The sequence below is a fragment of the Aplidium turbinatum genome, chromosome 12 (genome assembly GCF_918807975.1).
Source record: "Aplidium turbinatum chromosome 12, kaAplTurb1.1, whole genome shotgun sequence".
NCBI classification, from domain to species: Eukaryota; Metazoa; Chordata; class Ascidiacea; order Aplousobranchia; family Polyclinidae; genus Aplidium; species Aplidium turbinatum.
In genome coordinates, this window is record NC_137483.1 from 1696690 (window position 1) to 1724448 (window position 27759).

Here is a 27759-nt window from a genome sequence, read left to right on the forward strand (position 1 = left end):
GGTTAAACAATCCAACAAGTTTTACCTCCCAAGATGGCTTTCTCTATGGCGGTCACGTGACTTGTCTCAATCTTACTGGTCAGGTTGACAGGGGTGACGCCATGTTGCGGGGAAGTCCTGTCCTTGTTGCTACGGAGATGGACGGCGCACCAATCAGCACCCGCCAAGTAAGGATCCAGAAGGAGAGGTGGTCGTTGCCATGACGACGAAAGAATCGCCGCGTTTTGAAGCTGGAACAAACGATGCGTTTCATCTTCACTTCATAAAATGCAACTTTGACAAAGAAACTCAGAGACACCTCAGCAAAGATAGCAGCGGCTCCACTGGGTATCACATGATGCTCTTACGAGTTGAGATGCAGACGTTGAGTGAAGAAGCGGAATCACAAAGTTGGCTTAGCGGAATAGCGTTAGACTGCCGACAGATGAACATCCTGACCTGATGATGGGCGAAGTCTTTTGTGATCCACTCCTGCAGGACGTTGTCTCCTGCCAGAATCTTAAGGAGAGAGTTGACCAGATTCAAGTACTCCTCGTTGCTTAGATACGGTAGCGTGGCAACGGTGTAAGGATGGAAGCCAACACTTTGTGATATCGTCGTTTCCACTTCAGGTTGTGTTGGAACTTCCTCGCCGTTGACGTCATCATCTTCGTCATCAGCATCAGTTTCTTCGGTCAGTGGGGGAAGGCCAGCGTTATGATTGGAAGGTGCTGTATGAAGATAACGAGGTCAGGTGCGCTCTGTTGAAAGCAACATCGAGATCCACAGGAATATTCTGAAGACGTGATTTACAACTGAGTATGAAACGTAACTGCAGAGCATTGGTAACTTCTTTATTTTAACATTTTCTGATACCAAAACAAACGTTGCTGCATCATTTAAACAGCAACAACAACGCCTTCCTACCCTCTGACGTGGCGTCCATTGATTGGTCGATGCTCGGTTGTTGCATTTCCTCATGCTCTTCCTCATCTTGGATCTTTCCTGCTTTCATCACTGCATCCAACATGGCGTCACCCTCTTTCACTTTATGGGGACTTGTGTCGTGGACGTTCTCTGAAAGGGGTTGCTGCGTAACTATGGCGTCATGCATAAGCAATGACGTCATGTAGACACAATGCAAAGTCATATACATATAGTGATGTCATAGGCAACGTTTGAAATCTTTAATGCAACGCATTGCTTTGTGAAGCACAGAATTACTCACCGTTGACGTCAAGCATGAACTCGATGATGTGACCTTTGACCGGGTCAGTGGAATCAAACACAAGGGGAATGCCCTTATCGACCAGGCAGTGTGCCCAGTCGACCGTGAGCATCACTCTACGGAACATGAAGGGGTATGGGGCCAGGTATGTGGCAAACCCAGCAGCGATGGTCGAAGCCCCAACTACCCAGTCCAAACGATCCTGGAACAGTAAAAGGACAATGATGATTTACTTTCAATTAGTGATTCTTCAAGTTTTTTCTTGTTAACACTTTATAACCACCAATCAGTTCTTGCAGGTCCCCCAGAATGACAAAGAAATTGCAATATACATCTGCAACCTAAACTGTCGGTTGAAAGCCGTTGAAAAATCACCGCTTATCACGCCATGTTATGACTACTCCTATTGACGCAGTATCCAAACATTCTTTAGTAACAGGCCTCGTACCCTTTAATGATGAAAGCACTCCTAGAACCTCTGCTTTAAATCAAAGTTTAACAATGTAAAAGCAACAAGAATATGCTAGATACAGACAATCAGACATATACCTTAGCACATAAACAACTACTCAGTGTGAATCCATGTTTGAAATATCACAAAAGTTCTTGCATTTTCCCACTTTACCGTCCATCAGCGTGGTAATATATCGCTTGCTGTAGCTGGTAGTACGTTTTGTTCACCAACATTAGCGCAGGCAATCGGCAGTATGCACAACAAACTACCACAAGGTCATCACCTCGTAGGAGTTGAGAACAGCGCAGCATCTTCTGTGTTCGCCGGCAAGAACTTGACGGAACTTTGCAGCCACTCGTAAGTGTTCCTGCATCTCCTTTCTCTTCTCCTCCTGCCAGTTCTTGTCGGCTGTCGCTTGCTCAAAACCATCCGCTAGATCGCGCAAGCGAGTTTCCAATGCTTCCTTTTTGCTTTCCAACTGACGCAGCTTGTGCTGAGCGTCGCCTGGCAACGGGGAAAATTATCAACCGTATACTTAGAAAGTGAATTCGTTGCGCTCAAGATCTAAACATCTGTAGCGAATTCTACCAAATTATAAACATGATTCCTCAGAAAACAAGGGACGTTAAATCGTATAGAATAGATAAGAAATAGATATGTTTCATCACTCTCGAATTCGATTTTATAATTTTTAATTATCTTTAATTGCAAACAAAATTGTTTGGAGTGGTCTAAGCACACAAAATCGACAAGACAAGCCAACTAGGCTGTAATTTGAATTGAGATGACCACTACACTGACCTATCGATGACGAGGTCTCCTGGACTTTCGCGTGGAGAGGTTTGACCCGGGTTATCATCGTCGTGTGGTATCGCATCACTCCCTGGACCCACTTCAAAAGAGACCCTAAAACAACAACAACAAAATCACAACGGCGGCTTAAGGCGAAGATTCATCGTTTCAACACAACCAATGAACAGGTTACGTCACAATGGTCCAACCGAGACCTCACCTGCAGCGGTGTTTCCCCCAGCTTTCGCTGTCACGTTCTCTGGAGTAAAGGATTCCTTTTCCCAAAACGACTCCAAAGTGTCCAAAGTGCTCTGCGGGTACAAAATCATGAGAAACAAAATTAAAAACGATAAACACGAACTTTCAAAGTCGAACAGATAGGAAGCAGTTTTTGGTAGATAGAATAATTCACATTCAATAACAAAAGAAACTTCACTTATTCAATCTCGGTGATCGGGCCTGCGTCAGTGGTTTAAAGTCTCTACAAGCATGCAAAACTGTCAGGAATAAGTGTTTAAAGAGGTTTTCTCAGTCGAAAGATACCATTTTTTAATCTAACGGTCATAATTAATTTCCTTTGAAAATAAGGTCATCTGCAACGCTTTATGACGTCACATCATAACGAACCAATGGGAGCGCGATCTCGTCGAAACTAGACAATTCATCCAAGAATCGGTCAAGATTCGCCATTTGTCTCTTTGCTCCTTTGCTCCAAGTGACATCGGAGTTCGGGGATTTCAAGATCATGATGATGGCAGCCATTAAATCTTCAACCTCAGCATCCGGCTTCTGCAACGACCTCAACTCGGCCAAGTCCTGAGAGAGAAATTGTTAAAGTTTTCACAATAGAAGGAGAGGTTTGTTGAATCAAGACAGAGATGTGCAGCGTGCGGCCCGCTGTCCAAATGCAACCCGCAAAGCGAAAATATCTGACCCGAAGCAGGCTTTTTGTCTGGTCTGTGGCTGGAATACTTTGAAATAAAACATGTTAGTCGATGAGAAATGTAAGTTTGGCCGCGGTCTAACCCAGATACGCATATCAGGCCCGGCACTATAAAAACGCTGCACACCCCTGGATTAAGAGATCCGTCGACATCGGTTTGCAACTTGACAAACGCGGTTCTTTAAGACCAGCACCTTCTCTAAGTTACCCAAGCATTAGATTACGTAGGATCAATGATGATAGAAAGTAGATGTCTTATATCTACTTCACAGTAGTAGTTGGTAAGATCAAATCTCATCTCGCTAGCACTCAGCCAGGGTGAATTGTACAAAACATGATTTCATTATTAAGTTGAGTCTCGCTACCACAGACAATGGCTTGAGGGAAAAACAAATCATCTTGTCATGAAGTATTGAAACCATGATAGGAACCTTGGTACAGAATATTGGCTTGGCTATGCTCTGACTTGGCAGTATTTGCAAGTCAAACAGTCGTCGAGTACTCGCCGCAGTGATTTCCAAGATGAAAAAACTTTTTGTTATAGATCATTGTAAGTTTAGTTAAGACTCTTCAATTGAGATAATCACAAAGCTATGGAGTCAGAGCCGTGGAGGAAGGATTTTGGCATGTCCGGAGCCGGAGTGAATTATTATACAAATTTGGTAGAACGTCTTCTCTTCAGACAATCAACATTGTTAGCGCCAGAACATCGAAGTCCCACTCACGTGGATGTCGATTTCTTTGACGACTTTCTTCGTGTCTGCAACAATAGCGGCGGCTTTGAAGACAGCCTTCTCGTGGGCTAGCTGGTACTCTGGAAGGCTCTTCTTCAAATGCTTGATCTTCTTGACTTGTCTGCGCACAGCTGATACCTGAGTCAATGCAAAATGATGAGCTAAGTGCTCACCGACGCATTCAGTTATAATTATTGGACCCTTTATCTCTTCAAGGACCTGGGTTTGATTCCAGGCCGGATATGTCAAACATTCAACAATCGATTTGTGTGAAGGCAAAAATAAAAAAATCATGAACATTGTTATTTATTTCGTGCAAGGTTGTTAAGACACCGATGTCGCATTGAAAGCAATGAAAAGTCCGCATCTGAATCGGTAGACATGGGTTCGATGCCCTGTTAGATCATACTAAAGACTTTTTAAAAGTGGCACTGGATCTATCTTATTTCTGCTTGGTACTCAGCAATGGAATGGACTGAGGATAACAATGGACTCGGCTAAGCCTTCGCACGCTTTGCCGGCTGCTTTGTTATTACTGTGATATCAAACTGAACGCACCTGTTGCTCTGTAATCACCATGTCCTGCCCGATCTGGGCCAAGAGTTGCAGTGTGCCAGCTTTATGCTCGGCAAGGACCTGGGAGGAAAAAATATCTTTAAATCGCTCGTTTCATAAGTTAGTCTTCAAGTTTGCTTATGTTCATAACGGTTTATTAATCTTAGACAAACAAGGCCAATTTAAAGTTGTGAATCGTTGTGAAAACAAGCTGTTGGTTGATGGTGTTAGAAGATAACGAACTGGGAACAACCGTTAGATCCGAGGTTCAATACCCGCCTGATGCACCTCGCCACAAACGACGTCACAAGCCACAAGCAACGTCATACATTAACAAAAGGATGCCCTGGGATTGTCTTGGGCTCTATGGAATTTCGGCTCAGACACCTGGTTCAAACATTTTTGAGCCCAGCCATTCACATCCATCGATTCATTATAAGTTTCTAAAGACTCCATTCAATTGAAAGTCTGAAGCGAGTGGAGTTGGGCTCGATTCCATGTCGGGTCACAAGAAAAACTTAAAAACGGCACTAAGTTCTTCCTTTCTCGTTAGTGAAGATCAGGCTGGCTAAAATGTGGTCACGTGATCAACGTGACGCAAAGGTCGAGCGCATAAGCTGCAGTTGCTCAAACAGCAGTTGAAGAGCAATAACATGCAAACACTGCCATTCCATATCTCGATGCAATAATAAACGTCACAAAGCTTGTTATTGTTGAGCAATCATGTGATGATGACGCAGTCGAAAGTCGCTACAGCGATAGAATAAAGCTTTTGGTGATTTAATATCGGATTATGTCCTTTCTGATTGAATGACCATCGCAGGTTTTGTGTCAAAACAGCGACAGACAGAATGATGTGGAGGCCATCTGTCAGCAGCGGCATAAATGGTTCATGGTGGTAATGAATAAAGTAGTTTAGAACGAATTCTATTCAGCGCTTCCGTATTTACTTGTTTCTCACGGTCCAAATCTTTCTGCAGAGCTTCCGCAATTGCATTCTCACGGTCAATGTTTTGTAGAGCTCCTCTGGTGTCTTCGTTGTTCTTTTTGACCGCTTGGCGGCGCTCATGATACACATGGAGAAACCTTTCGACAAGTTTCTCATACGCGTAGTTGCAAATGTGGCCTGGTATTCTAGAAAAGTAGGAACAAAGAATGATGTACAGTGAAAACGTAAAAAAAATAGTGGCAATTCAGGGGAAAATGAATGGGGTTTATCGGACTGTGCAGCAAGATTTCTAGCATAGGAAGGTTTATCATTCGCTCTGGTGTAGAATTATTGTGAAGGAGCGGAAGCAAGAGACAGTGGTTCCAGTCTTGAGTCGGGCAAAGCGAATTTATAGAGAGGCGCCTCGTGTTTGTAACAGTCCACTTACATTACAAGTGGAGACAACACAATCAGCCTCGATGATAAGCAGTGACTGTCAGGCAGGCGCGAATCTAAGAGTTTTTTTCGGGGGGGGCCAGAAAATTTGAAAATCAATTAAAAAGAAAGAAAAAGCTAAACAGATATGAACAATGATACTACGACATATACGATATGCTAGAAAATAGACATTAAAACAACCATTTTCATCAAATGTGATGCCGAGGGACTAATATCAGCTGTTTAGAAGCATATCAAACCATTTGATGCGGAAACATACAATTTTTCACAAAATTTCGGGGGGGGGGCCCCCTGGGCCCCCTGGGCCCCCCCCATAAATCCGCGCCTGCTGCCAGGGGCTTCATCAGAAGCTCTCAACCAACCAGACCCATCCTTCACTTTACTCAATCGCTTAATGATAAGTTTTCTTAGAATTGAATATCACATTGAAAATGTGAAGCTTTCACAACCAATACACGGTACACCAGATAAGTTTTAAAAACGATTTTTCATTTTAAGTGTGCCGTGCAACCGTATACATACATTCCTAATACGTACCGCTTCTGTCAAAGTGAAAGATTTATCTAAGTTAAAAATTATTAGAAACTTATTCAACCGTAACAAACAATGAATGACGACACGAACTTGTAGAACTTTTCGTCATCTTTAGCTTTGATTGACGTGTGGAGGTTAGCCAATAAGTGAGCGACATTCTCCTGACGTCGCCTGTCCATCAACCAACGACCACGCCCACTTTTCGCGCCAGCCGAGTACACGTCATCGTTGATGACGTCAGCGTTGCGGCTGAACTGGTAGAGCGCGTTGGACACAAGCTGCTCGTGATTCCAATGGGAAAGGCTTATGTTGTTCAGCCTTCCAAACAGGGAAGGAAATTCCAAACTCTTCGCCATGAAGGGTTGCCCTGGACGAAAATAAAAAATAGACTTGCATTGTGACGTCAGTAATGAGATTAGCGAATGCGGAAAGACTAAAAAAGGTTTTGTAGTGTCCCGGATGATGACAAATGATTTCAATGGGAAGCACTGGCACGCATCGTGCACTGTTTGTCTGCACATGAATGTTGCATTGTTGTCTAATAAAGCAAAGTATTGGTTACAATGGAGTGTGCAGCAGACAGACAATCGATAATTAATAAGACTAAACTCTGCTAGCAGGTAGTTAAAGTAAGAAAAATGATATGGGATAGAGACTCCTCGACGTGGTAAGAAGATTGCGCGGTATGAAAAAAAAACTACCTTACGGTTTTGGTTCAATTTGAGTCTTATTTTGTAAAACTACTTGTTAAAATTACAATCCACACAACTCACCAGTCTGCGAGAAGACGAGAACGACTCTGAGATTCTTGGTGATTGTAGATAGGAAGAAATTCCATGCTACTTCCTTTGAGTAAGTCAGCCCCGCTGCAGTGACATCGCTTCGTACAGAGTTGGCTATGGTTGTCTGTTCATCGGGCGTGAATAGGTGTGAGATTGCCCCATGTCTCACCATCTCCTCAACCACAGTCAAACATCCATCGCTTAAGTTACTGAAAATACAAATAAACGTTTCCGCGCACTACTTTTACATGGATTTTATTATAATTCGCCTGAGGGATCGCGTTGCACGGAGCGTGGATGACGCAACAGACTTCTCATGATGCGGTCATAAAGCTCTTGCATCATCTCCTCCACAAAGTTGCCTAAAATGAGACGGTTGACAATAACACAACATGTCGGGATAACAAATTTATGACGTCATTCCTGCTCTAAAAAGGGTTGGCAGCAATTGAAAAGATATCGGTTTGTTAGCGCCACCAAGTGGCGTTCTCCTGGGAATCTTTGAAGGAATACGAGTCTCTCAAATCATCACCAAAAAGACGTGAAGGAGCGTAACATGTTGCAGGTGAAGACATACTGATAACTTCCAGCGTAAGCACATAGCATCACATCGTTACCTCGCTGGTATAGTGAGCACTCGGCTTGGTGCTGGGGGAAGCAAGGACATCATCAGTACAACCATCTTCATCGCAATAATAGACTATTGTGACGTTTAACACGTTAAAGTTAAATAATGATGAAACAATGTACTTGTCGTCGTGGAGGAGGAAGATGATCTTCTCTCCTCTGACTCCGGCTAGGTTGTACAACTCCACGATGTATTTTTTGAAGTGTGACAACTTTGTTCTCTCGCTCTCGGAGAGGGAGGATGGAACACCCTCCGGTGAGGAAGAGTGGGCACTCCCAGAGGTTGCTGGGGAGGATATTATGGGGGGCAGGGTGAAGACCTTGTACCCTCCCAAGTGGCCGGCTGGAAATGAAAATTAAATATGCAGAAAAGTTCAACAGGCAACAAGTAACAAAAGAGAAGCAAAACAAAAAAGCATTTTGTTCGCTTTTTTTACTCTACACACCAGCCAAGTAAGGTACTTGTGATTTTTTCTTTGTATTTTTACTATTTTTATCAATCTTATCAAAACATCAATACATGACTTGCTCTCTTTCAGTGACTCTATTTGTTTCAGTCAAAAGGAAGCCAAACTTTATTCTTTGAATTCAAGATAACACGAAGTAAGACGATATTCTCTCTTTTAAAACATATTTTGAAATAAGTTTGCGACGTAACAATGCAAAGCAATTTAGTTTCGAACAAAAGCTCCCTCTAGTGGTACAGCACCAAACTTACCCAAGCTGACCATCAAAGTACCGAGCACCGGGCAGCCCTCTCCAAACAAGAGAGTGTGCGCAGTGTGGTGGGGACTCTGTAAGGTCCGTGCCAACCTACACGTAACCGAGATGGTTTCCTCGTACAGGCTCAAGCGCATCTGGGCGTTCACCTTGTTGTATTCCTGGTCAAACAAAACACTTGATGCATTGTCACGAGTTTAGACTGCGCAGTACAAAAGCGTTGCCGGCCGTGTGGCCGAGTGGTGAGAGGTCTGCGCGATGTTCGAAAGGACGTGGGTTCGACACCGCTCCAGAGCACGCGAGTGTGTCTCGGTAAAGACACTCAATGGAATGCTAAACAATTGAAGCAGCCGACTCGATGGCCATACGTCACTTCGCTGCTTCTTGTATCTATGACCGTAGCAGACAATGTTGTGGCAATGGGCGCAAAATAAAACATAATTTTAAAAAAATGTGGTTCTTTTACCTAACCTCACTACATCAAACTCCAGCGGTCACGATATGTATATTTGCGGAGTAACGTCAATGAGGTAAAACAAATAATCAATTTCGAAACAGTTTGAATTCGTCTTTTTGATTCTATTGACTTTGAAACTGCCAATATGATTATTTCATCACAATACCTTCAGTGCTTCCAACAGAAGATCTCGAAGCGCACTCTGATTGGCTACTGGCTTGTAGTAGTCGGTGACGTAAGCGGTATTGACCTCTGACCTAGTGGTACTTGATGTGTTTCTTCCGACATGTCTATTGAATACAGGACAAAGAATTTCACCAAACGAGCCTCCACAGCGCAACACGACACCATCATTAACGCTATTCACACCTTAGAGTACCCAAGACATGGCCCAATCTGTGGCAAACCTTCTTCTTGAAGGATGAACTTATTGTACAGAAGTTTTACATCTTTACATGTTTCCCGGTTTAAGCAATTTGTCTCATTGATAGATGCAATTAACCCTCGGAAGATGATTTTACTGCTAATTGAGAAGCTCCGGCCTACAACATCTCCGTTGGAAAAAAAATGAAGTTCTGCAACTTATTATCATCAATGACTTGTAGGCTTCCCCTATGAACCACCTTACAACAGACAAACCAGTGTTACCTTCCAGCGGTGACGAGTCCACTGTCGAGTTCTCGCACGTTGCTGAAGAGAGGCTGCTTCGAGGCTAGGATGACGTTCAAGTATTTGTTTTCCGTCAGGTATTTCCTGACAAAGGTATCCAAGGCTTGTTGGTAACGCTCCCTGTCCACTGTGGACACCTGAAAGCAATCACTGTGACGTCATAACAGAAATGTGTTGAGGAAATAATGCGCTGCGGACAACATGGAGTGTGAGGAAGAAAGTGGGTTTTGTAGAGACTTGTTTATATTTGCGAATCCTAATTTTCCTCCACTGCAATGTCTTCATGAGCGAGAACAAGCATAAAATCATCACTAGAAGTAAAGTTTAACGTGACCACATGCATGGGTTGGTGGTGATGCCCTGGTATGGATCGAAGGTTTAGTGTTCAATACTCAAATAGATCAGACTGGATGCTGAAACCCGACCCTATCCAGTTGGTCTTGTGGCCTTTGAGGCTTCCATTCCTTACAAACTTAAATAAATAATTCAAAATTCTGCCAACACAACATAAGGGTCATGTTCAATGCGAACTCACCATTCGTTGTCCGTATGTCCAATCACACTCGTGTCGCCATAGCAACAGCAGGTCGCTCTGGTGACACTCAGCGGTTAAAGACAGCATGAGGTTTCGAAAGATCCGCTCGAGGTCGCCAAGCGCGAAGCTGTAATGTGCCCGCTCAGGTGTGACCAGGTACATGTGACGTAACCTATCTTGCAACTCAACCGTGACCATGGTGAGCCGAGAGAGCAAAAGCTGAAACAAGGAGAAAAAGAAATTGAGCAAACGAAATCGACAATAAGTTTGGTTATTTGCATTCATCAGTTTGGTCTAAATGACGTCACTGACAAAACAATTTCACATTATATTATGAAAAAAGAAGAAGGCTATTTTCAATTTGTAAATGTAGACTCTGCCATGGCCACCTAAAGATACGGCCTGATTTGTCACATTTTGCAGAAATTTCCAGGTTTTTCAAACTTTAGGCGAACGTTTTAACAAATTTTTCTAAAAATTAGATTTTTACGCTTTTTTTATTCTTTTCCCCAGATGACACAATAGGTTTTAACATTCTCATATGTTGAAAAACAAAGAAAATTTGATTTCGAAGATTTTAGTCAGACTGTTAATTTTCAATAACAGTCTGATTTTGCGTTTTTCAACTTACTTTTTCTCATTTGCTACTGCTTCTCCAAGGCAACAAAAAAGTTCTATGTCATTAGGAAACCGCAAAAAGTAAAAACATCTCAAAAAATGTCAGTCAAGCACTAGCAGTAACTGTAATCAAAATCTGCAAAATGTGACAAATCAGGCCGCATCTCCAGGTGGCCATGACTCTGCCTATAAAATTAGGCCGATTTATCGTTTAGTGTCTTAATTTTAAGCCACCTGGCAACCTTGTACACAACCAGCCAGCAAAGTTGCCAAATTTACATGTATTTTTTACATTTGCTGATGTTGGAACAATGTAATAATGGCAACATCTGCTGGTTGGATATTGTGCGTCAACCCACACAAACCAATAAACTAACGTGGGACTGGTTCGATCCCAGCCCGGGGCGGCCTCACCTCCATTTTCTTTTCCTTTTCAATCTCGGGAGCATTAGATGTCCCGGATGTTGATCCAAAGTTGGGGAGGAAGTGGTTCTGCAGGAGCACGCTGTTTAATTGTGACATGGTTAGATGACGTCATTACTTGTGAATATAACCTCACACGTCATCAGCCAAATAAAAACCACAGACTCGGACAAGATAATTCTAGAGTGAAATGTCAGTCTTTCAGATTTAATTGACATTTGTCCAAAAACATAAATTTATCAAAGTTTCCGTTTGAAAGCCAAAGAAGATATCCTCCCTGCGTACCTTCGGTGTGACCACTTCATCAACATACTTGTTTCTGTCGGTTGCCACCCTCACATATGTTGTAACTGTTGTATGTATGTTGATTGTCTTGGTTGTGGGTTAGGGTTATCGGCACATATGTGGTATATTATTATATTATTGTAGGCACATATGTGGTATATTATTATATTATTGTAGGCACATATGTGGTATATTATTATATTATTGTAGGCACATATGTGGTATATGTTGACCAGCCTTGGTCGTGGTGGGTGCTCGCTGGTTCGACACTTACCACTCTCAGTCGTGTCTAAAAGCGTGACCTGCAAATGCGATTACGGCACGAGTGCCCATTGGCGCTACCGACCTTGAGACTGACTAAAAAGCTCCAAACGTAAACATTAAACAAGGCTTCCTGTTCATTGCGTACCTGAATATGGCATGCTGAGTACAGACGGGTGGGTACGGACAGGCGAACACTGAAAAGTGCCGAGTCATGCGCTGAGTCATCGCGCATGACAAGCTCGTGGAACAAGGATTCACCGTCGTGACGTATGTTGTGTTGCTGACCTATCAAAATAATTATGATGCCATAACTGATTCGAATTTGAGAGCATACAAAGGTGTTGATTCAATTTTCGTACAGCTTTAGTTGAATGAGGTCATAACCTCAAAGGTACCATCCACAAACCAACTTCCCGGCGTAATTGTTCTGTTTATAAATCCTATAGCTGTTGCAAGAAGGCCTATGTTGCTCTGTCAATAACTTAATAATTGGGCAAAATTCAATTCAACCACAAATGCAATATTTACACAACGTGGAGATAACAAAAGTGTAATAATAAACCCAACAAATCGTATCAATGTAATTTCAACCATTCCCAGAGCTGTTGAGGAGATAATCTGTTCCCGGTACTAATGAGAGGCCCGGTACCAACAATAGGGCTTCAAAGAATACGCGGCGCTTAATTCGTTCTCAGCCCATGGGAATATTCTGGGTCACTGAAGTAATCCTGGACCCAAGTCTAACCCTTTCCAATGCTATTGGCCATAACCCTTTGGTTGCTCTGTTTAAACTGCAGCGATGCCGCTCGTTAAACACCAAGTTGTGTCTTTGGAAAACAATGATTACGTCACGTACCCCGGTCACCTACCTGCTGCCATTTGTAAGTGCGGGGGTTCCTGACCCCACCCACGTCCAAGTGCTGACGGATCAGCTCGCATGCCGATTGCAGATTAGATTCGTCATCGCCTGCGTCACAATAGAAGCGCGTTGACGACAACTTTGTGAAATGCATGAAGATTGTGTGTGGCAGAGAAATTAACTATTTGATGCTAAAAGTTCTTTCAATACAATCACAAAGTTTTAAATAATGAAACTGTGTTTTTGACGATTCAGTTGATTTTCATTCAAACAAAAACAAGTTAAAACAACCAGGCTTTCTTTAAATATTTTTGTGCTTAAACAAAAACAATATTAAATTCTGCTGTGTTGCCACTTAGTCTTATAGACTTGTGCGACAGCAAGTTAAACTGTCTACAAAACCTCTAATATTTTAATTCACACGTACCGGTTCCTAAAGGTCTGGCTAGATTGAGGTCGTCAATCATGCAGAGAAGCTTTTTGTTGCCACGCGGTGTGAATGTAACGCCATGCTTCCACTCTAAGTGTTCGGACAAACGGGTCCACAGCGTGCCTGCTTCGGTCAACCGATTGCAATGGACGAACAGGCTCAGCACTTCCGCCACCTCGCCGCTGCTCACATTGTTTACACGCTCTCGCAAGATGGCACTCTTCCCGCAACCAGAAGGGCCGACCAACATGACTGGGTGGCCGGCATCCATGAGTGCCCCTATCAAGTGGGTCAACTGGCAGGCGTCCGAAGTGTGAACGAACGCGCCCCCAGCCCCACTTGACCCAGAAAACTGGGGCAGATGGTCGTCCCAACGCACCAGACCCCTGCTTTCGGAGTCTACAAACTGGCGCCAAGGGTCGCCCGAGGCCTCGGGGAAAAAGCTGGGCCACGTTTCGCACCACCAAGTGGAGAAATGTTCCCTGGAATCGGCGTCCAGTGTCCCTCCGAATGCCCAGAACGCAGAGTAGCCGACGTAACGCTCCAGCTCCGATGACATGACTTCCTGTTGAGGAAGGAGGCAGTCCATTAACTTGCAAAAGGTCGACGTCATTGTTTCCAGGCTGATGCGCGTCATCTGACGCAGTCTCCCGCTGACGTTATCGCCCGTGACGAGATGCAGCGGAGTGGTCTGGGAGTCGAAGTATTGAAGAAGAGGAGGAAGATACTTCATGGTGATGGAACGTGTGGAAGAGCGTGGGACATCAGGAAGATGATTCATCCAGTGATCAAGAAGAAGCTTCCACGATACTTCTGCGAAAAGAAAATTGTTGTTAATTTAAAGCCGCAAATCGTAAGAGTAGCAAGGAGCTTATCCATGAAATGGAAGGTGAAATTGCCACTGATGGGTGTATTCCTGTATTTGGTACATATAGCAGCGGTAAAGAGTCTATGGCATGAATGAGTGGTGCGATACTGATGAGCCCAATTTAGTTAACGAAACACCTGCCTATTGCTGTCAATTCTTGCTACAATCGACTGCGGAGAAATGGATGCAATTTGAAGCATCAAGAACACTCTTGAGACACTGGGAACACTGGCGAGATATGTAAAATCGGTGTGTACACTAGTTCATCAAAGATCGTGGACAGGTTGGGAGACGCGATCATGACCTTTTTGGTTGAACACTCAGTTACAAATGCCCTTCATTTCGGTTTAAAACTCATGGTTCACAAGCAGCCCTCCTCATTCCTCACCTGTTCCGTTGAATCCAAGCAATGCCAGACGGGATACAACTGCTGGAGTAAGAGAAGATAAGTCTTCCAGCTCCCAGACGACTCTGAGATCAAGAGGAATGCAAAGTCTCTCGTTGTTGGCAAGAGAGAGCCATGAAGGCACTGACGATTTTGTTTGAAGAAGCTGGAGGAAGATGTCCGCATCATTGCCTTGCATCACTCCATCCACGTGGAGAAGAAAGATCTCGGGTCGGTGGGAATGCTAAAGAAAGTGATGACGAGTTGACTTTTGCAAATGGATATTAATTTGATTTATTACGCGGTTCTTTCTTTAATATTACTAATGATAACTGATATAGGCCTAACTTTGGTAGAGAAGTGATTTTCCTCTGCAATAAACATTCTGTTCAATTAAGTGTTTACGGTTAGAGAACACATCTTGATTTTTCTTACTTCAGAAGAGATTGCGACGTCCTGACCAAGACAGTGAGGTCTCAGGAGTCCTTGGATGAGGCCATCCTTCCACTCTCTGGACTCCAAATCGAAAGAGCCAAACAACTTACATCTGGAGTCGATAGCGTTCACGTACACCTTGAACCGCAAACAATGATTTCATTCATGCATAACAATCATTATTATTATCAAAACAATGCGATGATGATGAAACGTCAGTCATTAATGAAAGTTTTCAGTCACTTCCTGTATTGAGCGAGTGTTTATTTCGAGAATACTTCATAATCATAGCACCAGTTGTTCGTGTCAATCGTCGCCACGATGACAACTGTCTTCTGTGGAGCTCGCTTTTATGAGAAGGCCGACGACTTCCATACAAGCTTCATCCGTGATGTTTAAATAATGAAACCAACTTTAAAACAAACAAAGCGATAATATTTGGTTTCTTGTTGTGTCTTACCCGTTTCATTGTGACGTTATAACCGAGTTGACGTTGCGTCTGCGCGTACACGTCGACGCAACGTGACTTCCCGCATCCTGCGTCGCCGTAAACGATCACAGAACGCATGGCTTCCAATAACTGTGAAGGTCAACGGTGATTGGTTGGGTGACTTGTTAAGTTTAGCAAAAGCTTTTTGGTGAAGATTTTAAAATGAAACAGCATCAGCAAATATTTTACATGTTTATTCAAACAAAAACAAATATTTCACTGAATGAAAATAATTGAAAAGGCCTGAAAAATATCAATCAACGTTTCAAAAATATTGTGACTCTTTGTGCTTTACAATAGAATTTTGATTGTTCTATGACGCAAACACTCAACAAAAGTATAACCGCATTGCAACGTCATCAATCAATCAAACCTCAGTGCACTGAGCAACACGAGATTGGAATCCATTGGAGGGCGATAGAAGGCACTCTTTGGTAGCTATGGCAACGGCGGCTTCCACGTCATTGATAGCTTCTGGCTCGGGCGGTTTGGTCGATTGAAAAGGGGTGGAATCGGAGTCGTAAGGACGAGCAGGGATGACCACCTGGACATATCAACAACTTCAACATCGCCCATGACAGCAAGGATTAGATCCGATAAGTTAGAGGAGTGACCGACAACATTTTCACGCTTTTACCGATCATGCATTTATGAAAACGCCACTCTTTGAAGGATATGCAGCCGGCTGCGTAGCCGAGTGATGAGAACGTCTGCGCAACGTTCGGAAGGACGTGGGTTCGACACCGCTCCAGAGCATGCGGCTGTGTCTCGGCGAAGACACTTAATGGCACGCTAAACTAAGGGGAGCAGCTGACTTGAAGACTATATCTCACTTCGCTGCTTCAAATTTCTCCATAGCCCATAACCGGATAAACTATAAAACTGATCGTTCATGCCAACATGGCGCTCATTATGAGGAAGCAAAGTTGATGGGGAGTGATAATGTTTGTCTTCATATTGTTGTCAAACAATCACCTCTGTGTTCATGTCATCTTGCTCTTCCTCTTCATCCAGACCAAAATCCACCTCAGCAGTCGGCCAGAGGTCATCCACGAACGTGGCCACCACACGACGATCCTCCATTTGGGGGAGCCGCGGTGAGACGACGTTACGGAGGGCGGTCGCTATGGCAACGTCCTCCATCTTGCGCATCATCTCCACGTCGGACTCGATCGCCTCCCGGCTGTGAAGATGCAAAAGATGAGGATGCAAGAAATGAGGATGCAAAAGATGAGGATGCAAGAAATGAGGATGCAACAGATGAGGATGCAAAAAATTAGGATGCAACAGATGAGGATGCAACAGATGAGAATGCAACAGATGAGGATGTAAAGGATGAGATTGGAACCCACGTACAACTACACTGGACTGTATGTTGCAAAAATCCAAAGTAAATCGTTGTTTTTGTTATTAGCTTGTTATTGTTATTATAAAGCTTTGTAGAGAGTTCGCTTTGTTGAACCATAGACATTAGACAGACAAAACAAAGTAACTTTAACGGATTTAGCATAATGTATCACACACAAAACAAAATATATAACATAATAACTCAAACGTTTTCGACACGTACGTGTGTCCTAATCAGGTATTAAATCCACAATATACATAAAATGAAAAATTGTAAGATAAGTTTGACTTTGCGCTATAACTATAACTGTAACGACACTCTGGACTGAAAAGCACAAACTGAACAAGTGATTCAAGAATGATTACGAATAAATTATAAGGGGGGGAACAAATCACATGATATGTAATCACATGAAGATTGCTATTAGCTATATAATTATCACTCATGCCATTACAATACATTTTTATTATTAAAATATAAATTATAGAAAACAGACCCCACGACGGTGGCGTAGGAAACGACCTGAAAAGCAACTTACTCCTTGTTGACTTGTATGGCTTCTTGTGTGGCCGGGTCGATAGATGGCGCCACGGAGGGATCGGACATAGCACCTCCCAACACGTTGTCACTGTCATCATTGAGAGAGTTGCTAAGCCCTCCAGAACTTGACATCATGCTTGACCTGAAGGAACAATAATTGTGAAAGATGAAAGTTGTTTGGTGATTACAAAACTTTCTACATAAAATAATTTTCTTCACATTTTCCACTAAATTATTAGGAAGGCAAGAAAGCGAATCTTCGTGTCCACCTTCAGGCATGTCCTTAAGTGTCCTGTCCAAGACAGAGCCGCATGCTTTTGAGCGGTGTCGAATCAGCTATGTAGCCGACAAATAATGCTTATTCAAACAGAATATGTTGTTACTTACACGAAACCCACAAGTTAATATAACCCCACGGTCAATCAAACATCTGCAAGATTTTCCAATGAAAAAACCAGCGATAAACATCGGGCTTCGAATATGAACATTTCATTCTGGTTCTCACAACCAGTCTCGCCAAATTGACCCGATTAAAGCGTCGAAGACCATTAAGCTGATTGTGCTTAGATTCAGGGAACTTAGTTGCATTTGTTCACCTTCGCTTACCGGTGCATCCAGATATTTGCGAACTTTTGTGTCTTGGCAGCAGTCATCTCTCTGTACTCATGCTTCAGCTCAAGCTGGTCACGCATCAGTGAGTCCAACACAACTCCCGCACCGCTGATCACGTGATCAATAAGCGGAAGTGACATCGTCAAGTTCTCACCATAAGCAACGTTGGGCATGACGCCTCTAGCGGTCGCCCCTCCCATATGTAGCTTATCTACAACAATATGTTTAATTTCAACAACGCGTCATCACAGAGTTTAACAAGATAAGTGTCGAAATCTTGGCCAGGTCAGTTTTGTTTTTTCTGTAAGCAAACCCATTGCATAAATACAATTGTAACAAACAAACACAAACCTATTATCACACCCAGCATACGTCATAAAGGAGATGTGGCAAGTTTTCGATAGGAGAATAGTAAAGAAAAACAGTAGTTTATTTTTTAATTTTTGAGTTCATGAAATGGAAACATTGAATTAAGTTTTTAAGCAGAGTTATTGGCGGCAATTGCAATGGGAAATTTACGTTATTATTCTGTTAAAACAATGAAAGCTTTGCTTTTCTTTTTATCGTTGCAACCTTTGGACGCCATACCTGACAAAGGTAGAGTTGACAGAATAGGTCCACAGAGATCCGCGAAAATACAAAGTTTCTTTGAAATTTCTTCCGCGACTGTGAAACCCTGAGCAAGCAAAGCTATCTCCAGAGTGGCCCGCCGGTCTGGAGCCACGTGACGTATGATTCTGTTGAAAACAAGAGTTCTGAAGGAAGAGCTCATGATGATGGCATACCGGGATAAACAATTCTGTGTCATGATGTGTTTTCTAAGGAGGAGGTGATTTATCTCATGCAGACGAACAATGGAGAGAGCATGTCCCACCCGGGAGATTAGTCAATAAACGAGGAAACTGGCAAACGAGGCGACCATGGATCAACTCCCAACGAGTGAGCTGAACACCACAAACAATAGATAGCGCGGTGCTCGCGAAACCACAATAACGTGTCATAGCGTCAATTTGCTACTAGTAAAATTGATTAGTTAGCGATGGTATGACTAGACGTATCTAATCCTAATTTTTCTTACTTTTACCCATTAGACACACTGTTAGGGGTGCCATTACCCTCTACGTTGTAACTTTCAAAGGTTTACAAATGCCTGCACAATTCAATCAATGTTCACATGTCTTTGAGAGTGGGAAGCAAGTTTGAACTTTCACCAGGATTTGTATTTCGTCAACATTGTTGAAGGCAAATAACCCAGAATTGGTGAAAAAAAAACGTATTTTCTTTTAGAAAAATACCAATCTCTTAAAATCATTGAAAAAGGCGCTTAAGAAACAAAGTCTTATTTTCTTCAGGTAAGCTACTGTTCGATCACGTTGAATCCAATCTCTTCACAGCCATTACCTCACCACTAAACCCAACTGCAACATATCGCAACTAAAGTGACCAGGTGCAGACATCTGGTAGAAAACTTACCTAAAGTTTTCACTGAACTGTTCAGGCATCTTGTAGGCGGTCGACGGGGGAGTGGTGTTTAGAAATCTCCCGCGCTCTAGACTCCCCCGGGATTGATCAAACGTCACAAAGCAGGCGGCGTGGCTCGAGAGGGTGACCTCCTCGCTCATCAAGGTGATAGAGGGCCGTCCACCCATCAGGGCCCGGTGGACCTCTGCAGCTAGTTGTCCAGCCACGGACAGGACGGAAGGTTTCAAGTTGTCCACGTTGCTGAGACAAACCCAGCACCCGGTCTCAGCTATGCCCTTGAAGAGGTCGCCTGAAACAACACAGCTACGTTTCATCGCCGCATTGTTACGTAGCAATAGTACATTGTTATGAGTGCCACGGAGCTTTCCAGCGCACTTAAACCAGGTGTTCCCGCTCGCTATCTCGCGGATAATTTTGGAATGTAACGTTTTTTTTTCCATCACTTTTATCGCTTGAAAAGCTTTGTGCGTACCCCGCTACGAGCGATGTTGGAAACCGGGAAATGCTGATCCAACTGTTTAGTGATTTTTCATTGCTGCTGTTCTTAAGATTGCAACAAAAAGTTTAAAAAAAATTAAAATCTTCACAGAGGTCTGAGAATTGTGAAACTTCCATCAGTTGATGTTGAGATCGCTGACCGTACCTAGCATGTAGTGGTCCACAGCCTGGGAGCAGAGAACGGAGTACATGGCTCTTCCCAGTTGGTAGGACAACTCCTGGAGGATGTTGATGTTGGAAGTTGATGTTGCCACGCCAACGTTGGTTTGCAGTGCCTGGCACATGGACAGCATGACGCGGTCGCACGACGGACTGACGACATACCTGCGTCATAGCAACGTCACAAACCGATAGTTCATGGTCAGGCAACAACGCGAAATCATTTGTCAAATTAACGATGGCAACTCTACCGTGGGACTGGCCGCTCTTATACTTCTTACCCACCTGATGTAGAATATCAACGGTTTACGTGATAACGCGTTGGCAAGCACCATAAATATACGTCACGATGACGTCATCACCTGGTACAGGATCCCTGGTACTCGTATCCGTAGTCGAAGCTCCAGGACAGGGCGTGAACGTTCACCTTCATCTCTTGTGGGTCGTAGACGTGTTTCAACCTCGCATCCCACTCGAACAACTGAAACGGGAGGTGGAACATGCTTGTCACGGGTGGCGTGCATGTGCAAGATCACACGCCTTCTATATGCGGATACGTTGCGATAGCTCAGGACATGAGACGTTTGAAACATATCAAGGTGACGTTGTGGGATGCCTTGAATACAGGCTACTCCACTTATCTGGGTTACCAACGATGAATGGTTAACGGGTTTACAAACGTAAACGAAGCTTCTACCGAGATTGCTTTTCGATATAAATAGTCGAACAAACATGTCACGCTGACCAATCTGATAAATCAAAGCAATTCAAAGCACCGATGTCTGAATGTAAAAAAGTAACCTCCATAAAAGCAAACATCCATTTTGTTTTTAATCTCTCGCTTCGCTTTTGAAGTTACCATAAAAACAAGAAGATAATTCTCACATCATCAGGATTGCACTGAGCCCCTTCCTTTGCTATGACGTCACGGAGCACGTGACACGTGTCCCTCTGTTGCGTCAGAATCGATATCAAGGAGCCGATCTTTTGGATTTGGGGAGGGAAGAGAAGAAGTTTGCCGTCGTTGGATGATCCTGCATCACCGCTTTCCTGCAAAACAAACTTGGATGCGTGATCAAAAGGTCACCGGTTCAAATACCAACCAGATATCCATTTCTGAATAGATACTGATTTTAAACATAACAAGCAGTCGCAATAGACATGTACAGTCGTGGTTTTATATCTCGCACAATGAAAAAAATGTCATGCACCGTATCGTAGACCCGCATGTTGTGTTTCTAATTGTTCGGAGAACAAGAAAAACGAAATATTCAAAAACAGTTGAGAAGGAGCGATATTTAAAAATAACCAAAGTGAAAACCTCGTTTTTGAAACAAGGCGCATAGTCTTAATTACAATGCAAGTATCTAAAGAAACAGTTACAGTAATGACCAGTATGTAACGAAGATGAGATATGAAATGGTCTCCGCTTACCTTCTCTGAAGATGTGTTGATAAAATGTACGAAACGTTAGCATTGACATAAACACAAACAAGATTTATGTTGATGTGGCAGGAATGAACAATAAATCCCTCTCGGTCACTCACTTCCTGCTTCTGTTCCAGCTGATCAAGCTCTCCTCTTGTTCCTCGGCTCCCAGAGCGCACCTGGTCAGTGAAAAGGAGACTCTGCATCGTCTCAACAGGAGGGTTGCCTAAAATGAGGAGAAGTTAGTCATCCTCATCCTTGGTGGGTCATCCACAGCCAGCTTGCTACCAGTTTCAGGGTGAAAAAATGTTTTGAAGTTTAAGTTAGAAATCTAAGCTTCAAATCCCTGTCTGCATGTCCCATTCAAATGTATGGTCGAGTTGTGGGAACAATGCTATGACGCTCGAAATAACTCCGGTTTGGTGCCGCTCAAGAGCATGCGGCCATGTCTCGGTAAGACACCGTATGGCATGCGCAAAAGTGGACACGGCTGTGGTATGACACGACTCCAACTGTCAGCTGCGTAGTCGAGCGCTGAAAGTCCTGGTTCAACGTTCGACAAGGTGCGGGTTCGCCACCGCTCAAGAGCATGCCTTGTGTCTTTGGCAGGGCCCTTCATAGCATACCTAAAAGTGAACCAGAAGATTGGCTTCCTTGCCTTGCTACCCATCCACTTAATCCGAACCGTCAACAACGACAAAACAAATCCACATACTGTTTCATCATAAACGCAAGAACAAGAGAAATTTTAGCATTCCAGACACGGAGTCGTTCCTTGTTGCCTGGAGTAGAATTGTTTATTCCACTGACTCACCGGAATCCACCGCGCCAACGCCGTCATCATTGTAGTTGTCATCGCCGTAGAAATCGTCATCCAAGGAAGATCTGCGGATGAATAAGTTGCCTCATTGAAACAATAACAATCCGCCACAAACGTTGCACTCATTGTCGAAACCCCGTTGAGACAATCAAGGGGAAGGAGGTTCGATACTCTGTCACGCTGTGATCTTTTTAGACAATAGCAATCACCAATCGTCCAACGATCGACAACAGTGTTTGTGTTAGTGGAGCAACAATAACTAGCCAGACACAGCTTCCGTCGAAACATCATCAACATAAGCGTTTATCCAACCTAGCTAGCAACTGAAGCTGCTTGATAAAGAAAGTGCGTACCAACCTGGTAGAGGGAGCACCGATCGATTCTGATTGGTTAAAATCTTCATCTCTCTCCTCTTTGTTTTCTTTCTTCTTTCTTTTTCTTCGAGCACTCTTTAATCTCACCGCTCTTTCGTCTTCAATGCCCTGTGTGACGACACAAGGATAATAGAAAGTTGCTCAAAATTTCAAGTATGTTCTATACTTTGCGTGCACAAATGTATCAAGTGAATCAATAATTAAATGCACTTCCTGTTTGACAACGCCCGTTGAGTGGTTGAAATAATTAACTTCGGTGGGTGTAACTTCCAAAAAGTGAAGCTAGAGAAAAACACTAATTGGAGAAAACACAATTCACTTCTACCTCTCATAAGTGTGTTAGTTTAGTGGGATCGTGTTACGGTGTTGCAACGTTGAATTCGCGTATCATCGGTCGCCAGGTCATGAACACTTTGGTGCTAATGATGACGACCTGCAATTGATGGTGACGACCTGCTACTGATGATGACGACCTGCTACTGATGATGACGACCTGCTACTGATGATGACGACCTGCTTTCGTAACTGATGGTGACCTATGATCTTACCTTTAACATGATCACGGCTGCGTGGAGACTATCACTAATTGCGTCAATAACTTTGTTCAGGGCTGACTGGTCACCACTTGACGTCGCCTTCAAAGCTTCTTGAAGTCGAACGTTCATCTGAAAATAAGAGCCAAGATGGAAATTGAACAAATAAACATTATGACAAACAATACAAGATGACGAATGCCACTGTTCACTTGGCACCTGGTATAAAAAAATATATATAAAAAGTAAGTTGGTCTACCAAAAGGTGGCGCAAGTGATATAATCCGCAATTACAAAGTAATTTCGAAGACGTTACATTAAATGTACATTCCCACACACCACCTTGTAAAGATGAGATCATTGTGTAATGTAGGGAAGCTTGCATACCATACATCCCACGGCATTGGGCGGTGGACCTAGATAATGTCACGCCCGCCCTGTTAGCTCAGTGGTTACGCACCCGGCTCAAGATCACACAGCGCAAGTTCGACTCTCGAGGTGTGCGCTTGAGCAACGCATTTCTAGGACTGCTCTCCATACAGAGGCACTGCGTGGATGGAATAATTTCTCGGCAACAACACTTCAAAAATCGGAAAACTTCACTCTGCCAATCTCGGGGACCGGCCTTGCGTCAAAAGCATCTACAAGTATGCGAAACTACCAGGAATAACCAATCAAGGCTTTGTCAGTCCGAGGATAAAGATTCAACACCAACCAATAATGATGACCATGCATTAATGAATACGCGCGATGACGCATCCCATGAAGACACCATTGTGGATAACTGAGGTTGTTGATGGGAGAACTTCCCAGCGTGACAACTCACCTGCACCATGGTTGAGAGGAGGATGACTTGGGTGGGATTCTCCAACGTCCATGACAGTTGCTGCTTAGGAACTGACGTGCTCAAGGTGGCGCTCAAGAGATCCGTCATCTCTGAAGGCTGAAAGTTTAAAGACACGCATTATGACGTCATAACCCATGTCGCATGCCAGCCACGATCCATTAAATGTTAAGACTAGGATAGTTGGCATTAAAAAAGTGAAAAAATTTTGTTACAAGATGAAAGTCGCAAAAATCTTCATGTTTTCAAAGGAGCGTAAACCCTATTTTATTTTATTTTTTATAAACAGTTTTGAAGAAACTTTCCAAAGCTTCGAGAGCCTCAGAAGAAACGCAACGTATTGCAGAGTTGTTACCAAACAAATTAATAGTTGAAAATTTGGAATTTTTAAAATTTAAAACGAAAAATTATAATTGAACAAAGAACCCAACCTTATTATTAACACCAGAACTCGATGGAATTTATCGTTAAAATATAGTCAAATGTAAAAAGTAATATTGGATAACAGCCCTATTTTTCCCTAACTATTTATTTTGCTCGCACCTAAACAAAAATACATGAAAGTACCCACAAATCAATTTCTCATTTTTAGATTCTGCAAAACCAAAAAATGATGGCAACCTGATGATGAAGGTGAAAGCTTAAACACAAATTCAATGAAAAACACACCTTTTCATGAAGAGGAGCTAATGCTCCCCTTAAAGACTCTGTGTCCGTTTGAGGAGGACTGATGCTGACTTTGGGGACATCGTGAGCTCCTCCTGATCTTTGAGAGACCGCGCTGGATGGGCGACTAATGCGGACTCGAGATGCTCCTGCGCTCTTCAAGGAACGCTCCACCTGCGCTTCCCGCGGCTCGTTTCCCAGGGCAACGTGGAGCTGCTCTTGGAGCGTGGATTGGATGGATGCCAAGAGTTGCGGTAACCATAACGACATGGGACCTTCATAGTAGAGAGGTTTGCTGAGAAGAGTGACCTCTCCTGAGGAACTTGCCACTCCTCTTACTTTGTATTTCTTCTTTACTCCTGCGGAGGCGTGACGAGAGGGTGAAAGGTTCTGATTGCAGCATTGCTCTTCATCAAAGACGAGTCTTCCAAGATGAGGAAGAACCTTGCAAAGATACCTGAAAACAAAAATTTAGATCAGCAAATGCATCATCTAGAGCAGTGGTTCTTGACATGAGTTCGATTTAAACCATGGCGCCAATTCAAGGTTAATGGCGCCAATTCAAGGTTAATGGCGCCAATTCAAAGTAAATGGCGCCAACTCAAGGTTTATGGCGCTACTTCAAGGTTTCGACATTTTATGGCAAGAACTATATGGTATGATCGGACTGTGAATGGGATCACATAAACGTTGAAAACAAAACACGATACATCTACTTCCCGACTTACTTGTTGACGGCGTCAAGGTCGTAGCCGTAACAAACTATGTTCATGACGTCATCGGGCGAGAGGAAGTAAAAACGCGGAAAACGCTGTCGGCGCCGCTCAAGGTTGCCTAGCAAGGCGTGACGACACTGTTCCATCTTAGTGTCCATCTTCTCGAGCATCGGGAGCAACCCTGAAACGATACGATTCGTTCATGACGTCATTACCGCTAATATTCATCACGTCCCATTGTGACGCTTTGAATTGAGCGAGTGACCGCATCAAAGATTACAACATGCCCAGCAGAATGAGCGCGCGTCGTCGCCACGATCGGGATTCTTTTACCAACTCAGAGCAGAAGTGGACGCCACTGAGAGGATCATAGCTTACATCCAAACGTGTAGCAAGTGCAGTGCAACACACAAGCGGAAGTCAGACCTAACTTCAACTTTTGGAGCAAACATGGACGCTATCATCACAAATGGTTAAACGACTTGAGGCATTTGAAATGTGGATTTATAGAAGAATGCTTAAAATTTCATGGAAGGATAAAATCACAAACAAAGATGTACTATCCAGAATACAAACTAACGTGGAAGTTCTACAAACAATTAAATCAAGGAAATTGAAATATTTTGGCACATGATTCGCAATAATTCTATTCAAAGACAACTACTAGAAGGAAAAATGAACGGCAAACGAAATAGGAGCAGACCACCAAGAATTTGGACTAATGATATTGAAGACTGGTTGGGACTTATTTACAAAACTGCGATAAAAAAAAATCTCACAACAGCGAAACTTGGCGCCTCATTGCCTCCAACCCTCGACGAGAGGAAGGAACTTAATGATGATGATGATGACGACGATGAAGCAACATTTGGCCAGGAAACGATTTTGAGTGACATAATATCCAACACACAGTATTCTTGCATCATTTAACTTTCATAAGCAAAGTTGGAATAATTCAACCATAACTATAACTAACTAACCTTTCCTGGAGCAACTCTGCAGAACATTGGTGTTCTTCTCCGTAGCTCTCATCAAGAGACGAAAGTCTTTGCTCATAACCGCAAACATATTTGCTTCATGGGCGAGTGCAGTCCTCACATCAGCGCCTGAACGAACACCACAAAGTAAGTTTCTTTTATAAATTATCGAATCCAGAAAGCCAAATCAATTCGCCAGGTTACCTAATATTTCTAGCAAACTGACGTCACAAAACGGTTCTTCCTCGTCGTCGTATGAACCTCTGGGGCGGAGGATCTATCGTTTTATCGCTCTACTGTAGATTCACAGACTACACTGACTACACTGGAAAGCTGCTAGAGAAAACAAAACGCTACGCACCATAAAGATAAAAACATGGTCTGCAATACCTGAGTAGACCTCATCCAGTTGCACCCATTTTGTCTGCACAGTGACCCAAGCATCGAGCACCGCTTCTATCAGGTGCAGCCTCTTCTGCCACTTGGTCACTTCATCCAGGAAAGAGCCGATAGCGCTGTTGCTCTGCATCCTGTTCAGCTCCATCTGGAACAAGTCATGGAATCATGAGACATGGAATCATGACACATGGAATCATGAGACATGGAATCATGAGACATGGAATCATGAGACATGGAATCATGAGGCATGGAATCATGAAACATGGAATCATGAGACATGGAACCATGAGACATGGAATCATGAGACATAGAATCATGAGACATGGAACCATGAGACATGAAATCATGAGGCATGGAATCATTTGACATGAAATCATGAAACATGGAACCATGAGACATGGAATCATGAGACGTGGAATCATGAGACATGGAATCATGAAACATGGAATTATGAGACATGGAATCATGAGAAATGGAATCATGAGACATGGAACCATGAGACATGGAACCATGAGGCATGGAATCATTTGACATGAAATCATGAAACATGGAACCATGAGACATGGAATAATGAGACATGGAATCATGAGACATGGAATCATGAGACATGGAATCATGAAACATGGAATCATGAGACATGGAATCATGAGACATGGAACCATGAGACATGAAATCATGAGACATGGAATCTTGAGACATGGAATCATGAAACATGGAACCATGAGACATGGAATCATGAGGCATGGAATCATGAAACATGGAAGCATGAGACATGGAATCATGGGAAATGGAATCATGAATCATGGAATCATGAAACATGGAATCATGAGACATGGAATCATGAAATCACGGGACATGGAATCACATACAGTATTATGAGAATGTATTGGTTCGAAAGTATAAAAACTGG

General features: G+C 43.2%; 1 protein-coding gene across 1 annotated transcript in view; it reads right to left on the reverse strand.

The window, feature by feature from the left end:
• The window catches only part of LOC145780771 (uncharacterized), a 67818-nt gene that overhangs the window by 18494 nt on the left and 21565 nt on the right, over positions 1 to 27759 (reverse strand). The window contains 43 exon segments of the mRNA XM_082592400.1: positions 26 to 230; positions 439 to 710; positions 907 to 1056; positions 1208 to 1409; positions 1945 to 2165; positions 2463 to 2567; positions 2674 to 2764; positions 3081 to 3269; positions 4122 to 4268; positions 4689 to 4766; positions 5636 to 5819; positions 6697 to 6973; positions 7380 to 7597; positions 8139 to 8358; positions 8734 to 8896; positions 9359 to 9482; positions 9841 to 9998; positions 10397 to 10615; positions 11429 to 11519; positions 12132 to 12271; positions 12856 to 12953; positions 13273 to 14088; positions 14532 to 14772; positions 14964 to 15101; positions 15424 to 15543; positions 15827 to 15997; positions 16429 to 16636; positions 17340 to 17483; positions 17948 to 18164; positions 18527 to 18690; positions 19427 to 19724; positions 20079 to 20257; positions 20455 to 20573; positions 20978 to 21142; positions 21616 to 21746; positions 22335 to 22405; positions 22698 to 22822; positions 23263 to 23379; positions 24074 to 24190; positions 24761 to 25214; positions 25486 to 25654; positions 26454 to 26579; positions 26841 to 26994. Of these exon segments, the coding sequence (XP_082448526.1) occupies positions 26 to 230; positions 439 to 710; positions 907 to 1056; positions 1208 to 1409; positions 1945 to 2165; positions 2463 to 2567; positions 2674 to 2764; positions 3081 to 3269; positions 4122 to 4268; positions 4689 to 4766; positions 5636 to 5819; positions 6697 to 6973; positions 7380 to 7597; positions 8139 to 8358; positions 8734 to 8896; positions 9359 to 9482; positions 9841 to 9998; positions 10397 to 10615; positions 11429 to 11519; positions 12132 to 12271; positions 12856 to 12953; positions 13273 to 14088; positions 14532 to 14772; positions 14964 to 15101; positions 15424 to 15543; positions 15827 to 15997; positions 16429 to 16636; positions 17340 to 17483; positions 17948 to 18164; positions 18527 to 18690; positions 19427 to 19724; positions 20079 to 20257; positions 20455 to 20573; positions 20978 to 21142; positions 21616 to 21746; positions 22335 to 22405; positions 22698 to 22822; positions 23263 to 23379; positions 24074 to 24190; positions 24761 to 25214; positions 25486 to 25654; positions 26454 to 26579; positions 26841 to 26994 (7996 nt within the window).